The following is a 13,346-nucleotide window of genomic DNA, read 5'->3' on the forward strand; positions in this document are numbered from 1 at the left end:
AGAGATAGATATTCAGTAGAGAGGGTTAGCTCAGAGATAAATTACAGTAGGGAGGGTTAGCTTAGGGATAGATATACAGTAGGGAGGGTTAGCTCATGTATAGATATACAGTGGGGAGGGCTAGCTCATGAATATTTAGTATGGAGGGTTAGCTCAGGAATATTTAGTATGGAGGGCTAGCTCATGAATATTTAGTATGGAGGGTTAGCTCAGGAATATATAGTGGGAGATAGAAGATATAGTAGGGAGGGTTAGCAAGTTGACACCTATAGTAGGGAGGGTTAGTTCAGGAATAAATAGTAGGGAGGGTTAGCTCATGGATATATATTAGGGAGGGTTAGCTCAGGAATATATAGTAGGGAGGGTTAGTTAAATAGTTCACATTACAAAATCTTGTCTAACTATAATAGTTTTTATAGAGGACTAGTAAAGGTTAAGAGTTTTAAAGCAAGTTGACACCTAAGCAGGTTTTCAAGTTGCCTAACAGGCTTGAAGATCATTGGAGTTCCCTTGGATTAGCTTGGATAGGACCAACATTTATTTAATTCATGAAAGTATGCACAATTAAAAATGATGATTGCAAATTATGATAGATAAAAGATCTGAGTTTAGAATCTTAAGAATGGGAGATTTTTTCTGCCAAAGAATTTTTTGTATTTGGCTTCTGGAAAAAGGGTGTTTAAAAAAGAAAAAGTATGTTTTTATATGTTGTCATAATATATGTATGTAGTATCCTGAAGCAGGGGCGTATTCAGGAATTTGTCCAGGGGGGGCGTAAATTTTTTATCTTATACTAGGACGGACCCGGCTCAGCAGCCGTTGGGGCCTGAAAAACCCCTGAAATCAATAGATTTCACTGGTCCGGGGGGGATTAGCCCCCATAGCCCCCCCCCTGAATACGCTTCGGTTTGGGGATAAGTTTCAGCTTCTAGAAACTTAATTGATCTCCATGTTTACCAAAAAAGTAAAAAAAAAATTTATTTTGTTGGCAATTTGCACATTATTTTTATCAATAAACTTAATCAAAGTAACACAGATCCCAGGCCTACTGCTCCCATGGGACCCATGGGATTCAAGAGCAAAACTAAAATGTATAGGTGCGGGGTGCATGTGAAAGATGAGTTTTCCCCCTCAATTAAAATGGTTTGATTTTGCCCCACAAAGGGTAACTAAAAAAATGTTGCCACTTCGTACCGGTGTAATTCTCGAACTTGAATATTTTATCTCAATTATAAAGCTTTTCAAAAGAAGGGGGGGTTCATAAACAACAAGTTTAAAGTCTAAAAGTCAAAAAGTCTATCTATGAGATCTTATATATGTATAATAATTACAAAAAAAGTTCGCGGATCTAATAGTACTTTTTCGCGAATTCTAAAATCTTTACAAAAATCAAAAACATTTGGACACAAATCTTTGTAATTTTGAGCATCTACAACCTTTCCTGGGGCCATGTGAGGTCCCACATAAAATTTTGGCCCGATCGGTTTAGCCGTTTTGACATTCGAAACAATTTACAAACAAACAAACAGACAGACAAGCAAAGTGTATATATATAGATAAAGTTAAAGTAACATATTTTTTCTCAATTAATAGAAATACATATGTATATGCTTAATGATAATTCCAATTGTTTACAGATTAAATAAATATATACTCTTAATGTGATTGGTGACTAAAAGAAAGGAGAAAGCCAAACGGCTGGACCGAATAAACTGAATTTTTTGTGGACACTCATGGGGTAGCCTGAGGTTGGCAAAGGCAAAAAAATTCGAATTTTTTTATCTCTAATTTTTTTATTTTTGTGATTACTTTTTATATTAAATTATCATTTTTTCCACTGGCAACGCCGGGCCCTTCAGTTAGTTTAATATACACAATTGTCTAGGGGGGATTATTTTAATATACCCCCCAGGATATCCTCAACTATGCCTTTGATTATAAGAATGCTCACATTTTTTCAGAAACCTTTCTCAATTAAATTCACACAATTACTTTTTATAAAAGATCATTTGTGCATGCAGCAGAAGCGCGACGAAGGATAATTTTGTTTACCTCAAAACCTCAGAGAGTGTTAGGATTTATGAATCTTTGGACTAACAACTGATTTTTAACTTATTACACACTTCACAGTTAAAACCAGAAAACTCTGGAATATGAAGACTTCGCTTAGCTACTGAATATGTATATTATATGCAGTAATAACCAGAAAACTCTGGAATATGAAGACTTCGATTAGCTACTGAATATGTATATTTTATGACTTTATATAGTCAAATGAACATAATTACATAAGTTGCTGTAAATGTGAACTGTGTAAACAGAACAGACCCATTTCACTCAATAAGTGATTTAGCAAGTTCCTAGTAAAACTATTTGCCTTGTAACATTAAATACCCTTCAAGTATTGCTTTATAATGTCGTTTTCCTATTCCACAGTTTTCTGATTTTCACTGTATTAAATTTTAGATAGATATTTCTTCTGTTTCAAAACATGTCTCGTCCTTTTACCAGCTATTTGAGAAGATATTTTGTATTTGCGATAGAACTAAAAAATTGCTTCTCAATGTTTGAGAAGATAATTTGTATTTGCGATAGAGCAAGAAAATTGCTTCTTAATATAATATTTCCTTTATAACTGAAGGAATTATGATACTTGTACATCATAAAACTGTGTTCAAAATAGATATTATGCTGTGATTGAGTTAAAAGCTAGAAATAATACAGTGAAACCCTTAATAACGAATACATCGAAAGAATTCATCAAATGTCGTATTCTTCACTTTCTGATAATGGAATGTTGCAGATATATTGTGTTTTTTATTTAAATGATTGTATGGAACTCTTTAAAAACTTTTCCCGCATATTCATGGCTATTTTATTTATTTTCGCAAATACTGAAATTTACGTAATATAGTATAAAACTCATTGAAAAATTGTTCTGACGACATTTGATAAATTCTTCCGATGTATTCGTTATTAAGGGTTTCACTGTATATGAATAGATACATTTACAAAACATTTATAGTCTAAAATTATTTTTAGAAAAGGAAAAAAGCATGAAAAAGGATGCAAAAGAATGTACAAACATGGTAATATTCAGTTTTTTAATTAAATTTTTCAAACCACACCTGCAAGCTGAAGTATAACTTATAACCCATGAGTTCATAGAAATCTGTCTTTCGTTTTAACTTGTCTCCATATTGTTACTTTTAGCTATGCGATGGTAGATAAAAATAATTAACTAATAATAATTAATTAATTAGAAATTAGCTGAAGTGTCCGGCGTTGCCCGTTGGATTTCAGAAACACTTTGAAAAAAATTATTTATAATTTTGAAAAAATGGGATTTTAAAATATTCGATTTTGGTTTGCTATGGGTTCTCTGACAAAATTTAAGCCAATTTGGTCCGGCAAGCTAGCTAATTAATGTTTAAAAAAAAGATTTTTACCTATATATGAATTCTTTATTACTTGCTGTCAGTTAATAAATTGTATAATTTTGATCAAGTTATCATGTTGTTACAGTTTTATAAAAATGAAAACTTAATAAGTTGAGAATAATCAGGGGCGTACGAGGGCTTTTGTTTAGAGGGGGACACAATTTGCTACTGCCCCCCCCCCCTAGGTACGCCACTGTGCCTGGCCTGAGGAAGGGAAATGCAAGCAGATGTAATATTAAAAGAGCCTCCCCCATGTGTGTCCCCCCTCAGCCTCTCAGGGGGGGGCACGCGTAGAGGGGGGATGTGGGCGCAGCCCCCCCTCGTACGCCACTGAGAATAATTATATGTAAAGCTTTATTATGTAGATGATTTTATACCTAATATTTTCACAATACCTACAAATAAACATAACCAAATCATTTATTGAAGACTATTTTGGAAATTTTAAGACAACTTACCTGTAATATAGCGCATACTATTGGTAAATAATCCATCGGTCTGACCAATTGAGAGATGTATCCATTAAAGATCATAAAATATTCCCAAAATTTAAATGAAATAGATCCAAATCCAATGCATTCTTCATCTGAGCTGAAAACTTTATTATTTGGATATATCGAGATCGATGCTTAATCTTCTCTTTATCTTAGTTTCAGGATTAATTTAATCTTAATTTGAAAGAAAAATAGCGGATTTGAGGAAATTAAAAGTGACCACATTGGATATTCATATAATTAAGCGATGGATTAAAGCTATGGGTATCCAATTTAAAGTTTTCAGCTCAGAGCTGAAAACTTTAGAATTGTGGATATTGAGATTAATGCTTGATCCTCTATTTTTCTTACAATCGAGACTAACTTAATTACGTGTATCCTGAAAAGTGTAAAAAATTCAACCAATCAGAGTCGCATATATGAAGTCGATAAATTTTGCGCGCCATTTAAGATTATATACAGAAATGGGAGGGACTCTCTAAATTAAAAAAACGCTTTTTAATTTTTCTCTACTATATCCTAGAAAAAACGGCTTAAGAAGAAAATCAATAGTGTATCCATGTGGATACTCAGAATAAGTAATTGGGATTAATGGATATCTCATTCTAAAGTTTTCAGCTCAGATCATATAATTATTGAAAAACACAGCTAACAGTTAAACGTTACTTAAATGTACTCCATTCTTTAATGGATCTTTTTTATTCATGTATATATAATAATTATATATATTATAAGCATAAATTTAAAAATGCAACAAAACTTTCCTCGCTTCTCACTCTTTTATTCAAAGATAAATATGTATTTCACAATCATGTCTACATTTTTTACTTAGAATTTTGAACTTAAAGCATACAAATATTTTTTCTAAATATATATATTTGTTAAAAACTCAATTTGCNTGTTGTACACTAGGTAGTCTCATAAACATTGTCTATTAAAATCTTATGTTTATTGGGTCTCCCTGTACTTAATCTTGAATCTTAAAGGTTAGAAATGTTGGTTGTAAATTTTTTTTCTTTTTTGTTTTCACAGATATTATGACTAGAAGATACAAAAGGAACATTTTCTGTACGCCATGTACAAAAATATTACAAAATCTTATTATGCCGATTACATATGGATTCACACATTTTTAATCATCAATAGAAAAAATCATTATCAACTTGGCAAACATATTTATTTTGCATTTTTGTAGTGTTATTAGAGAAGAATTTTATGGAAGATAAAATATATCTGATTTGGATAAAAAAGAAGGCACTCCAAGTTTAGATTATAAATAATCTAGCAAAGTTTGAACTTTGCTTTATGCAACACATCAAGCCGCACAATTTATTTAAAATGTGATGATTGTTTTTTCCTTGTTTAATTCTTAAGATGTTGTCAACTGTTTTAGTCGTCTCATCTTTTCATTATCATTTCTCCATTATCCGTCCTATACTTTATCCATCCTTACTCCATCATCCATCTATCTATCCATTATTCATTATCCTTCTTTTTAACCACTATCCGTCCTCTTCATTATCCATCTACACTCTATTATCCATCTACACTCTATTATCCATCTATCTATTTAGTTTCTATCTATCTATCCATTATCAGAGCCCGTCGTTTACGTCTCTCCAGATCTTCAGCTGTCATCAACTGAGGGGATGTTGTTGTTGTTGTAAGTTTATCAGGAGGTGACAGCTGTGGTTCACTTGCTGTAACCGCCGCTTTATCAGAAACGGCGGATACCAGCTGAGGTTGACCCGCCGTTCGTTTTTCCAAAGCGGTAATTTGAGGCTGAGATTTGACCGCGAAAACACTGCTTGCGGACTTTTGTAGAACTGTTTTCTTCACGACAATTGGAGGTGGTTGTTTTAGTGTGTATGTTAGCTGTTGCTTGCTGTCTTTGGATTGGTCTGGAGAAGGTGCAATATATCTGAGTTGGTCTGGAGAGGGTGACGTGTATCTGAGTTGCTCAGATCTGTCTGGAAACTAAAAATATATAAATAAAAATGCAACATGGTGCAATATGAAGCGTTTTATTTTTTTTGTTAATTTATGAATAAAAATCTTACTTGAAAAATATCTCCATTGCTCTCTACATTTTCACTTTTTATCTGGGTAACTCTTGCCATTTTGTTTTCAACCTCAGTTCCACGTGTTTCCGGTTTAGTTTCCTTTTCCGGGATATCAGAGTTTTTCCGTTTCCGTCCACTCCCGGTGCAGTTTGGCTCCACGAGGGGTTCTTCTTTCACCCTTGTCTCCGTGTTAAAGAAGAAGCTCATTGGTACAGGGATAGGGATAGGAATAGGAATAGGGATAGGAAGCAGTAATGGATAGGGAAGGTTAAAACTGAAAGGAAAAGGATTGATCTGTTCTGGAGATCTCCTAATAGGTGGTGGTGGTGGTGGTGGGGGCCCCATGGTAGTAGAAGAGGGACGAGTGGAAGGAAGGGAGGGTTTAGGTAACAGAATAATAATAATAATGATAAAAATAATAATAAGTTTATTTTTTTGGCATACATAATTAACAATATTTTATAAAATTTAAGTAGATACACAATACACACTTAAAAATATAACTCATGAATATTATTTATAAAATTTTAAAATGTAAAATAAAAAAGTCAGAGCTGGAAACTTTTGAATGGTGGATATCGAGATGAACGCTTGATCTCCTCTTTTTTAAATATCCAGATTAAATATTGCTTGTTTTCCTCTTGATATTAATCTCCAGATTAATTAACCGATCGGGATCAAGGATATCCCATTCTAAAGTTTTCAGCTCAGGTTCCTTTAAACTTGCTTTTTATGCTGAAATATTGTTATCACACAAATTATAGGAAATTATTGAAAAATGCGGAACAGAAAATTGAAAATACAGAAAATTGAAAATACAGAAAAGTAAACAAATACAATGAGGGGCGTATGCAAGCGTTGGAAGCTATAAGGGCTAAGCCACCCCAATAATGAAAATAAAAAAACTGAATGAAAAATTAAAAAATGCAAAATTGATTATAAAATTAATTATTGAAGAATACCTGAGGCCTATTTGATCCTGCCAATTGAATGTGAGGAACTACACCAAGTCTTTGATCGGCGGGTACCCGTCGCTGTTGTCTGTCTCTTACCGCTGTTTTCCTGATTCCGTTTACGTTACCGCCGATGCATTTATATCTTCTATTTTCTATTTCTCTGTTCTAAAATAAAGTTTAAGTTGAAACAATTATTAATGCACATTAGTTATACTGTTTTTTGATTTAATGCTTTCAAAAACATTTATCTTTTGTTAAGAAGCCTCTACCTTTAGCTCTGGCTTTTTCAATATATGATCTGGCTTTACCTAAACAATTTTAAATTAGGTTTTAACATTCAACAATTTTATAAAAATGCATTCATGTTATATAATAATATTAAAATATCGAAATAGTTATTTCTTAGAATTTCAACCGGCGTTGGCTCAAAGAAACTACGTTTTAGCCACAAATTCTGATTTTCAAATGGCTATATCTTTGCAAACTGAAGGTGTTAACCTTTGATATTTCAAACTATTATTATTTGAACAAAAATAATTCATAGTTTGAAATATCTATGGTCTCTGACTTTGAATTTCAAAGATATAGGGCTTAGAAAATCAGAGTTTGTGACAAAAACTCAATTCCTTTATCAAGCTCTGTGAGTCTATGTAAAAAATTCTCCCGACGATGAGTTTACTCTGGATTGAAATTTTTAAATAAAAAGTGTTGTAAAATTAGAAACAAATGTTTAATGCCCCCCCCCCCCGGACCTTTCCATGATTTGAAAACTTAAAGACATCACTTAAATCCTTTTCGAAATTTCTAACCTTAACTGTAGGCCGTTCTGTTGCTCTTTCCAGATTCTCAGAACTAATAATAATAATGAAAGAATGATAATAATAATAATAATAATAATAATAATAATAATAATGATAACAATATTAATATTAATAATAATAATAATAATAAAAACAAGGAATACCTGGATGAAATACCTTCTCTGTACAAATTTAAACAAGTTGTACTGCAAAAATACATTTTTCTAAATAGAAAATTAGAATTTTAAAATAGCTTTTTGAAATTATAATTAGTGATGTTTAAATCTTTGAATCTTTTTAGCACAAAAGATATACTTGTCAATATGCTTGAGGGTCTGTTTAACAGGGGCATACTAAGAAGGGGAGGTGACTGCAAACTATAGAAAAGGAAAGAAATGATGATGACGACACTAATGATACGACCCTGTGACCTCTAGCATTGATCTTGCGCACAATAAAATTTGATAAGATATATTTTATTATTTTGTTCCTGTACCTTGTATTATCTTGAACAACTAGGGTATCCTGGCGAACTTGTTTACAATTATCACAGACATTTCCAGCTCCTGCTCGCCCCACCTTAAACACTGCTCTCCTGAACAGGAAGAGAGGGTAGTTAGAACAGCAATCAGGGGTTTAAAAAGGAAAATGTGTGAAATTTTTCAAGAAAACTCGCTGAGAGGGTCATTACATTACCTTAATTGTCCCATGAGACGTAAAGTAACTTTACGTCTCTCTGTATGTTAAAGCAACAACAAGTTAGATTTTTTACGTAATTTCAAGTACCCCCCCTACCCTATCGGGCATGACTTGTACCTTCACGTGGACAATGCCTTTATGACGTTACTGAGGGGAGGAAGGCCAGCCACAACAATTTCTCGTCCGAGCCACATTATTCTCATTTTCTCGTCCGAGCCACCTCAAAATCCTCGTCCTTCGCTTATTATGTGCTTTTAAGTTTCTAATTCTTGAAGATAAAGCTATCTTTTAAAAATCAGGCCACGCTAGGGCATAAAATATGGATAGACTAAAGTATTGCAATGATTATATCACGTTGAAATCTTTAAAGCCATGAGAATGATGTCAAACTGAAAACTTAAATCTCTTCTGCCTCCGTAATAAGCTAACCTGCAAGATACAAAATGAATAGAAAAATATTTGGCATACCTCTCCCTATAATTTCCCCCATGGAACCGCCCGGAAAAATTCTGCAGTTTTCGCTATAATTAACAAAAAAGATCAAAGTTCTGTAAACTTGGAATTATTTGCGTCATTCTACTCCTAGATTATCTGAAAATGCGCGTAAAAACGATGAATATTTTTCCCGACCATTGCACTCAAAAATTTAAATTCTATTGAAAGTATTTTTCGATTTACAAAAATTTAATATTTTGTTCATGTTCTAACGTGACCCAATTCTAAAAAGATTGTTTTATCTTGGAGAATTTAACACTTTAAAAAGATAATATTCGAAGGACGAGGATTTCGAGGTGGCTCGGACGAGAAAATGAGGAGAATGTGACTCGGACTAGAAATTGTTGTGGCTGGCCTTCCTCCCCTCGTTACTAGTTACCTATAATGTGAGAAACATGATTCTGAGCAGAATAGTTTTAACTCTTCTCCATCTGATACTGGTAAAGAGAACTGGGGGGTGGAGACACGGAAACACCAATCACAGGCTCCTTCACAGAATAAAATATCAAAATATTATAAAACTGTGTATCCAGCTTTGCCTGGAATTTAATTTGTCCTACTCAACTTAAGATTAAATCAAACCAAGCTATTACTGAGTTCCCCATGCCAAAAGAATTGAGTCTTTGCCACATTCTCAAATTTTCTAATCCCTATATCTTTGCAACCTGATGTAATCTTTTGATATCTCAAACTAAGATTATTTGATCCAACAAAATTCATAGTTTGAAATATCTAAGGTCTTCGACATTGGGTTGCAATGATATTTGGATTAGAAAATGAGAGTTTGTTGCAAAGAATCAATTCCTTTGAGGCATATTAGTCAAGGGGTTCCAGAGTTCTGATCGGATATACACACAGACAAACAGAGATTGTTAATTTATATTTAGAGATAATCAGCTTTTCTTCATTAAGAGGAAAATTTGGGGATTTTTTTTTTATTTATTACAAACAAAGAAGCGCGAAATAGTTAGTAAAAGATAGATATATAGTTGAATAGTTAGTTTAAAGGTAGATATATAGTTGAATAGTTTGTTTAAAGATAGATAGATAGTTGAATAGTTAGTTTAAAGGTAGATATATAGTTGAATAGTTTGTTTAAAGATAGATAGTTGAATAGTTAGTTTAAAGATAGATAGATAGTTGAATAGTTAGTTTAAAGGTTCTGGTGTTATATTACTGGACACAAACAGAGCCAAGTTTCATGTTACAAAATTCCCCGCACACACAAACACACACAACACTTACAAACACACACCAACACTGACAAACACTCAAACACAAGCATATTCAAACAAACATTTATAATTATCTGGTAATACAGTGTAAGTATCTGTTTCCTTTTCATTAAACTTTAATCTTTCTAACTAGGCTTTTAGGCGCTTCGCGCCCATCTTCTATTTCAACTTTTAATTGTGGCTCTATCTGTTCGTGGATTTACTAATATTTTTTCGCCAATTTTTAAAATTTTTAAATCAAAAACTTTTGGACACACTTTTTTGTAATTTTAAGCATCCATAAACCTTTCCTGGGTTCACACAAAATTTGGGCCCGATCGGTAAAACAGTTTTGACGTTTACTGGATACAAAAAGAAAAACTGACAGACAAGCAAAGTATATATTTATAAATTATCTTTACATTTTTTTATCTAATTAACTACATTTAAATCTGTCTGTGTTTTTTTACTTTCTGCCTTTCTATCCACCTATCCATCCTTATATCCAATTGATTTGTCTACTTTTTGTTTGTTTGTTTATTTATCTAATGTTTCTTTGTAGGTCTGTAAAATAATAAAACGCCTTTTTGCATGAAAAATCCAAAACATATTCCAATACACTGTAAACCAACCAGGAGGATAAGGTCAAATTCAGTTGACATTACTGTCACAGCTTTGTGACTCCGTTGCTCCTCTAGTTCTGATTTTACTCGCAAGTGTAGGAAAAGCAAATATATTTGGTTACATATTAGAAATTTGTTTTTCTCAATAGCTTTTCAATAAGAGGAGTTATGATAAAAACATATAAGTTAACAATCTTACTTGCTTAATACTTTAGTTTGCATTGACGCGAATATTAAATGTACAGTGTACAGTTACACGCAATTACTACAAGTATACAAGGAAACCAATAGACTTGTACAATTACATGCAATTACTACAACAATACAAGGAAACAATAGACTTGTACAGTTACACGCAAATACTACATGTGTACAAGGAAACAATAGACTTGTACAGTTACACGCAATTACTACAAGTATACAAGGAAACAATAGACTTGTACAATTACATGCAATTACTGCAAGTATACAAGAAAACAATAGACTTGTATACAGGTACACGCAATTACTACAAGTATAGAAGGAAACCAATAGACTTGTACAGTTACACGCAATTACTACAAGTATACAAGGAAACAATAGACTTGTACAATTACATGCAATTACTGCAAGTATACAATGAATGCGCTGCATGCTACACTATGCAGTATGCAAGTATGCAATGAATGCTTGCATGCTACACTATGTAGTTTGCAAGTATACAATGAATGCTTGAATACGGCTTATTTTGCTGTTTCAAGCTCTAAGGAAGTGGGGACAGAGGTATTGAATGTCACCCACAAACTTTCAAATGTTGAAATTTGAATCTTTCCCCTCATTTATCTTTACTTTCACTCAGCATATACCATACAGTGTGTCCTATCAAAAATAATAATTTCTTGATATGTAGAAAGTGACATCTTCTTATATTTATAACGGCTGAATCTTTCAACAGAAAAATCCTAGAAAATTTGTATTTATCGGAAAAATGGCGTCTTGCTAAGTAAGAGTTAAAATCTAAAATTGTTACTAGAAAAGTGGGAGCGAAGCGCTCTAAAAGCCTGGTAAAATATGTTAAGGCATTTATTCTTAACCCTTATTTACGGACAAATATTGGACAAATTCTTTAAGATTCATTTGAGACAAATGTAAATCATGAGTTTGAGCACAAAATCGTACTTTTGGGTGGATACGTTTTCAAAATTGTTTTTTTAAATTATTAAATAACTACGATATACAATGTAAACAAAATTCCACAGTAAACTAATTAGTTGTTTAGGAACAGGTCGAGAAAATAATAATTAATCTTATCATCAAAAATAAGTAATCTTTCGGAAAACGTACCCACCCAAATTCATGATTTTGAACGTCGACTAAGCAATCAAACTCAGTAATTATACATCGTGGAAACGTTTTATATGTCTCAAAAGAATTTGTCCACAACACTGCATACTCAGCTTAACTACCTTACATAGCCGGTCTGTCCGTTTAATAAAAATCTTTTTTATCATAAAACAACATGTCATCATGTCATCAATTGAACCATATAAAGTTTTACAAAGGAATTGAATCTTTCTAAACCCTATATGTTTAAAACCTTATGGTGGAAACCTGTGAAATTATATTATTTGATCTAACAAAATTTAGAGTTTGAAATATCTAATTAAGGTTATGACATTGGGTTGCAAAGATGAAGAGATACGAAAATCATATTTACCTTGCATATCATGACTCCGTCCTCGTAATCTGCCGAGGATATGGATCAAATTCTCCTCCCGTCCTCTCTCCTCATCATCCCGTCCTCTCTCATCCTCCTCCTGGCCTCGATCCTCCTCATCCTGCCCCCCGTCCTCGTCCATCTCCTCCTCCTCCTCCTTCTCTCCCTGGTTCCTGAACCTCATGTACCTCTCACCCTCACGCATAGACCTCCTCACCTCTGGGGGTGACCTCCTGTCCTCTTTCAGTGACCTGGCTCGGTCTCTAAGTGACCTGCCCCGGTCTCTGAGTGACCTGCTACTGAGGTCCTCAGGTTGAGGTTGAACAGTCCGCCCTCGATTTCTTTTCATATCAGGTGTCAGAGACCTTCATTTTACAATTTCATTTTCATTATTATTATTATTATCATTATTATTATTATTATTATTATTATTATTATTATTATTATTATTATTATTATTATTATTATTATTCTTATTATTATTATTATTATTATTATTATTATTATTATTATTATTATTATTATTATTATTATTATTATTATTATTATTATTATTATTATTATTATTATTATTATTATTATTATTATTATTATTATTATTATTATTATTATTATTATTATTATTATTATTATTATTATTATTATTATTATTATTATTATTATTATTATTATTATTATTATTATTATTATTATTATTATTATTATTATTATTATTATTATTATTATTATTATTATTATTATTATTATTATTATTATTATTATTATTATTATTATTATTATTATTATTATTATTATTATTATTATTATTATTATTATTATTATTATTATNGGGGGGGTGCTGGGAAAGTAGCCTAGCAATGCATGAT

General features: G+C 32.2%; 2 protein-coding genes across 2 annotated transcripts; both read right to left on the reverse strand.

Annotated features, from left to right (window-relative positions):
• Window positions 1-4,835: 4,835 nt before the first annotated feature.
• On the reverse strand, window positions 4,836-6,386 carry LOC111717730 (uncharacterized). The gene is made up of 2 exons (XM_023493204.1): window positions 5,995-6,386; window positions 4,836-5,911 (listed from the first exon to the last, which is right to left on the reverse strand). The coding sequence occupies exons 1-2, from the start codon at window positions 6,340-6,342 to the stop codon at window positions 5,516-5,518; spliced, it is 744 nt and encodes a 247-aa protein (XP_023348972.1). The 5' UTR covers window positions 6,343-6,386; the 3' UTR covers window positions 4,836-5,515.
• Window positions 6,387-6,643: 257 nt separating this feature from the next.
• LOC111717732 (uncharacterized) lies at window positions 6,644-12,841 on the reverse strand. Its single transcript, XM_023493205.1, has 7 exons — window positions 12,481-12,841; window positions 9,327-9,435; window positions 8,250-8,348; window positions 7,918-7,977; window positions 7,763-7,805; window positions 7,223-7,261; window positions 6,644-7,118 (listed from the first exon to the last, which is right to left on the reverse strand). Exons 1-7 carry the CDS (start codon window positions 12,827-12,829, stop codon window positions 6,942-6,944), a joined length of 876 nt encoding a protein of 291 aa, XP_023348973.1. The 5' UTR covers window positions 12,830-12,841; the 3' UTR covers window positions 6,644-6,941.
• Window positions 12,842-13,346: the final 505 nt, after the last annotated feature.

Source organism: Eurytemora carolleeae, unplaced genomic scaffold, assembly GCF_000591075.1.
Source record: "Eurytemora carolleeae unplaced genomic scaffold, Eaff_2.0 scaffold2009, whole genome shotgun sequence".
Taxonomy (NCBI): Eukaryota; Metazoa; Arthropoda; class Copepoda; order Calanoida; family Temoridae; genus Eurytemora; species Eurytemora carolleeae.

Bases quoted from the DNA above. Each gene is read 5' to 3' on its own strand.
- LOC111717730 (XM_023493204.1), bottom strand. From the start codon at position 6,342: ATGGGGCCCCCACCACCACCACCACCACCTATTAGGAGATCTCCAGAA. The intron at 5,912-5,994 runs GTAAGATTTTTA...ATATATTTTTAG, and splicing joins GCAATGGAGATATTTTTCAA to TTTCCAGACAGATCTGAGCA.
- LOC111717732 (XM_023493205.1), bottom strand. From the start codon at position 12,829: ATGAAAAGAAATCGAGGGCGGACTGTTCAACCTCAACCTGAGGACCTC. The intron at 7,978-8,249 runs GTACAGGAACAA...TTTTCTATTTAG, and splicing joins GTTGTTCAAGATAATACAAG to AAAAATGTATTTTTGCAGTA. The intron at 7,806-7,917 runs GTATTCCTTGTT...TATTATTATTAG, and splicing joins AGAGAAGGTATTTCATCCAG to TTCTGAGAATCTGGAAAGAG.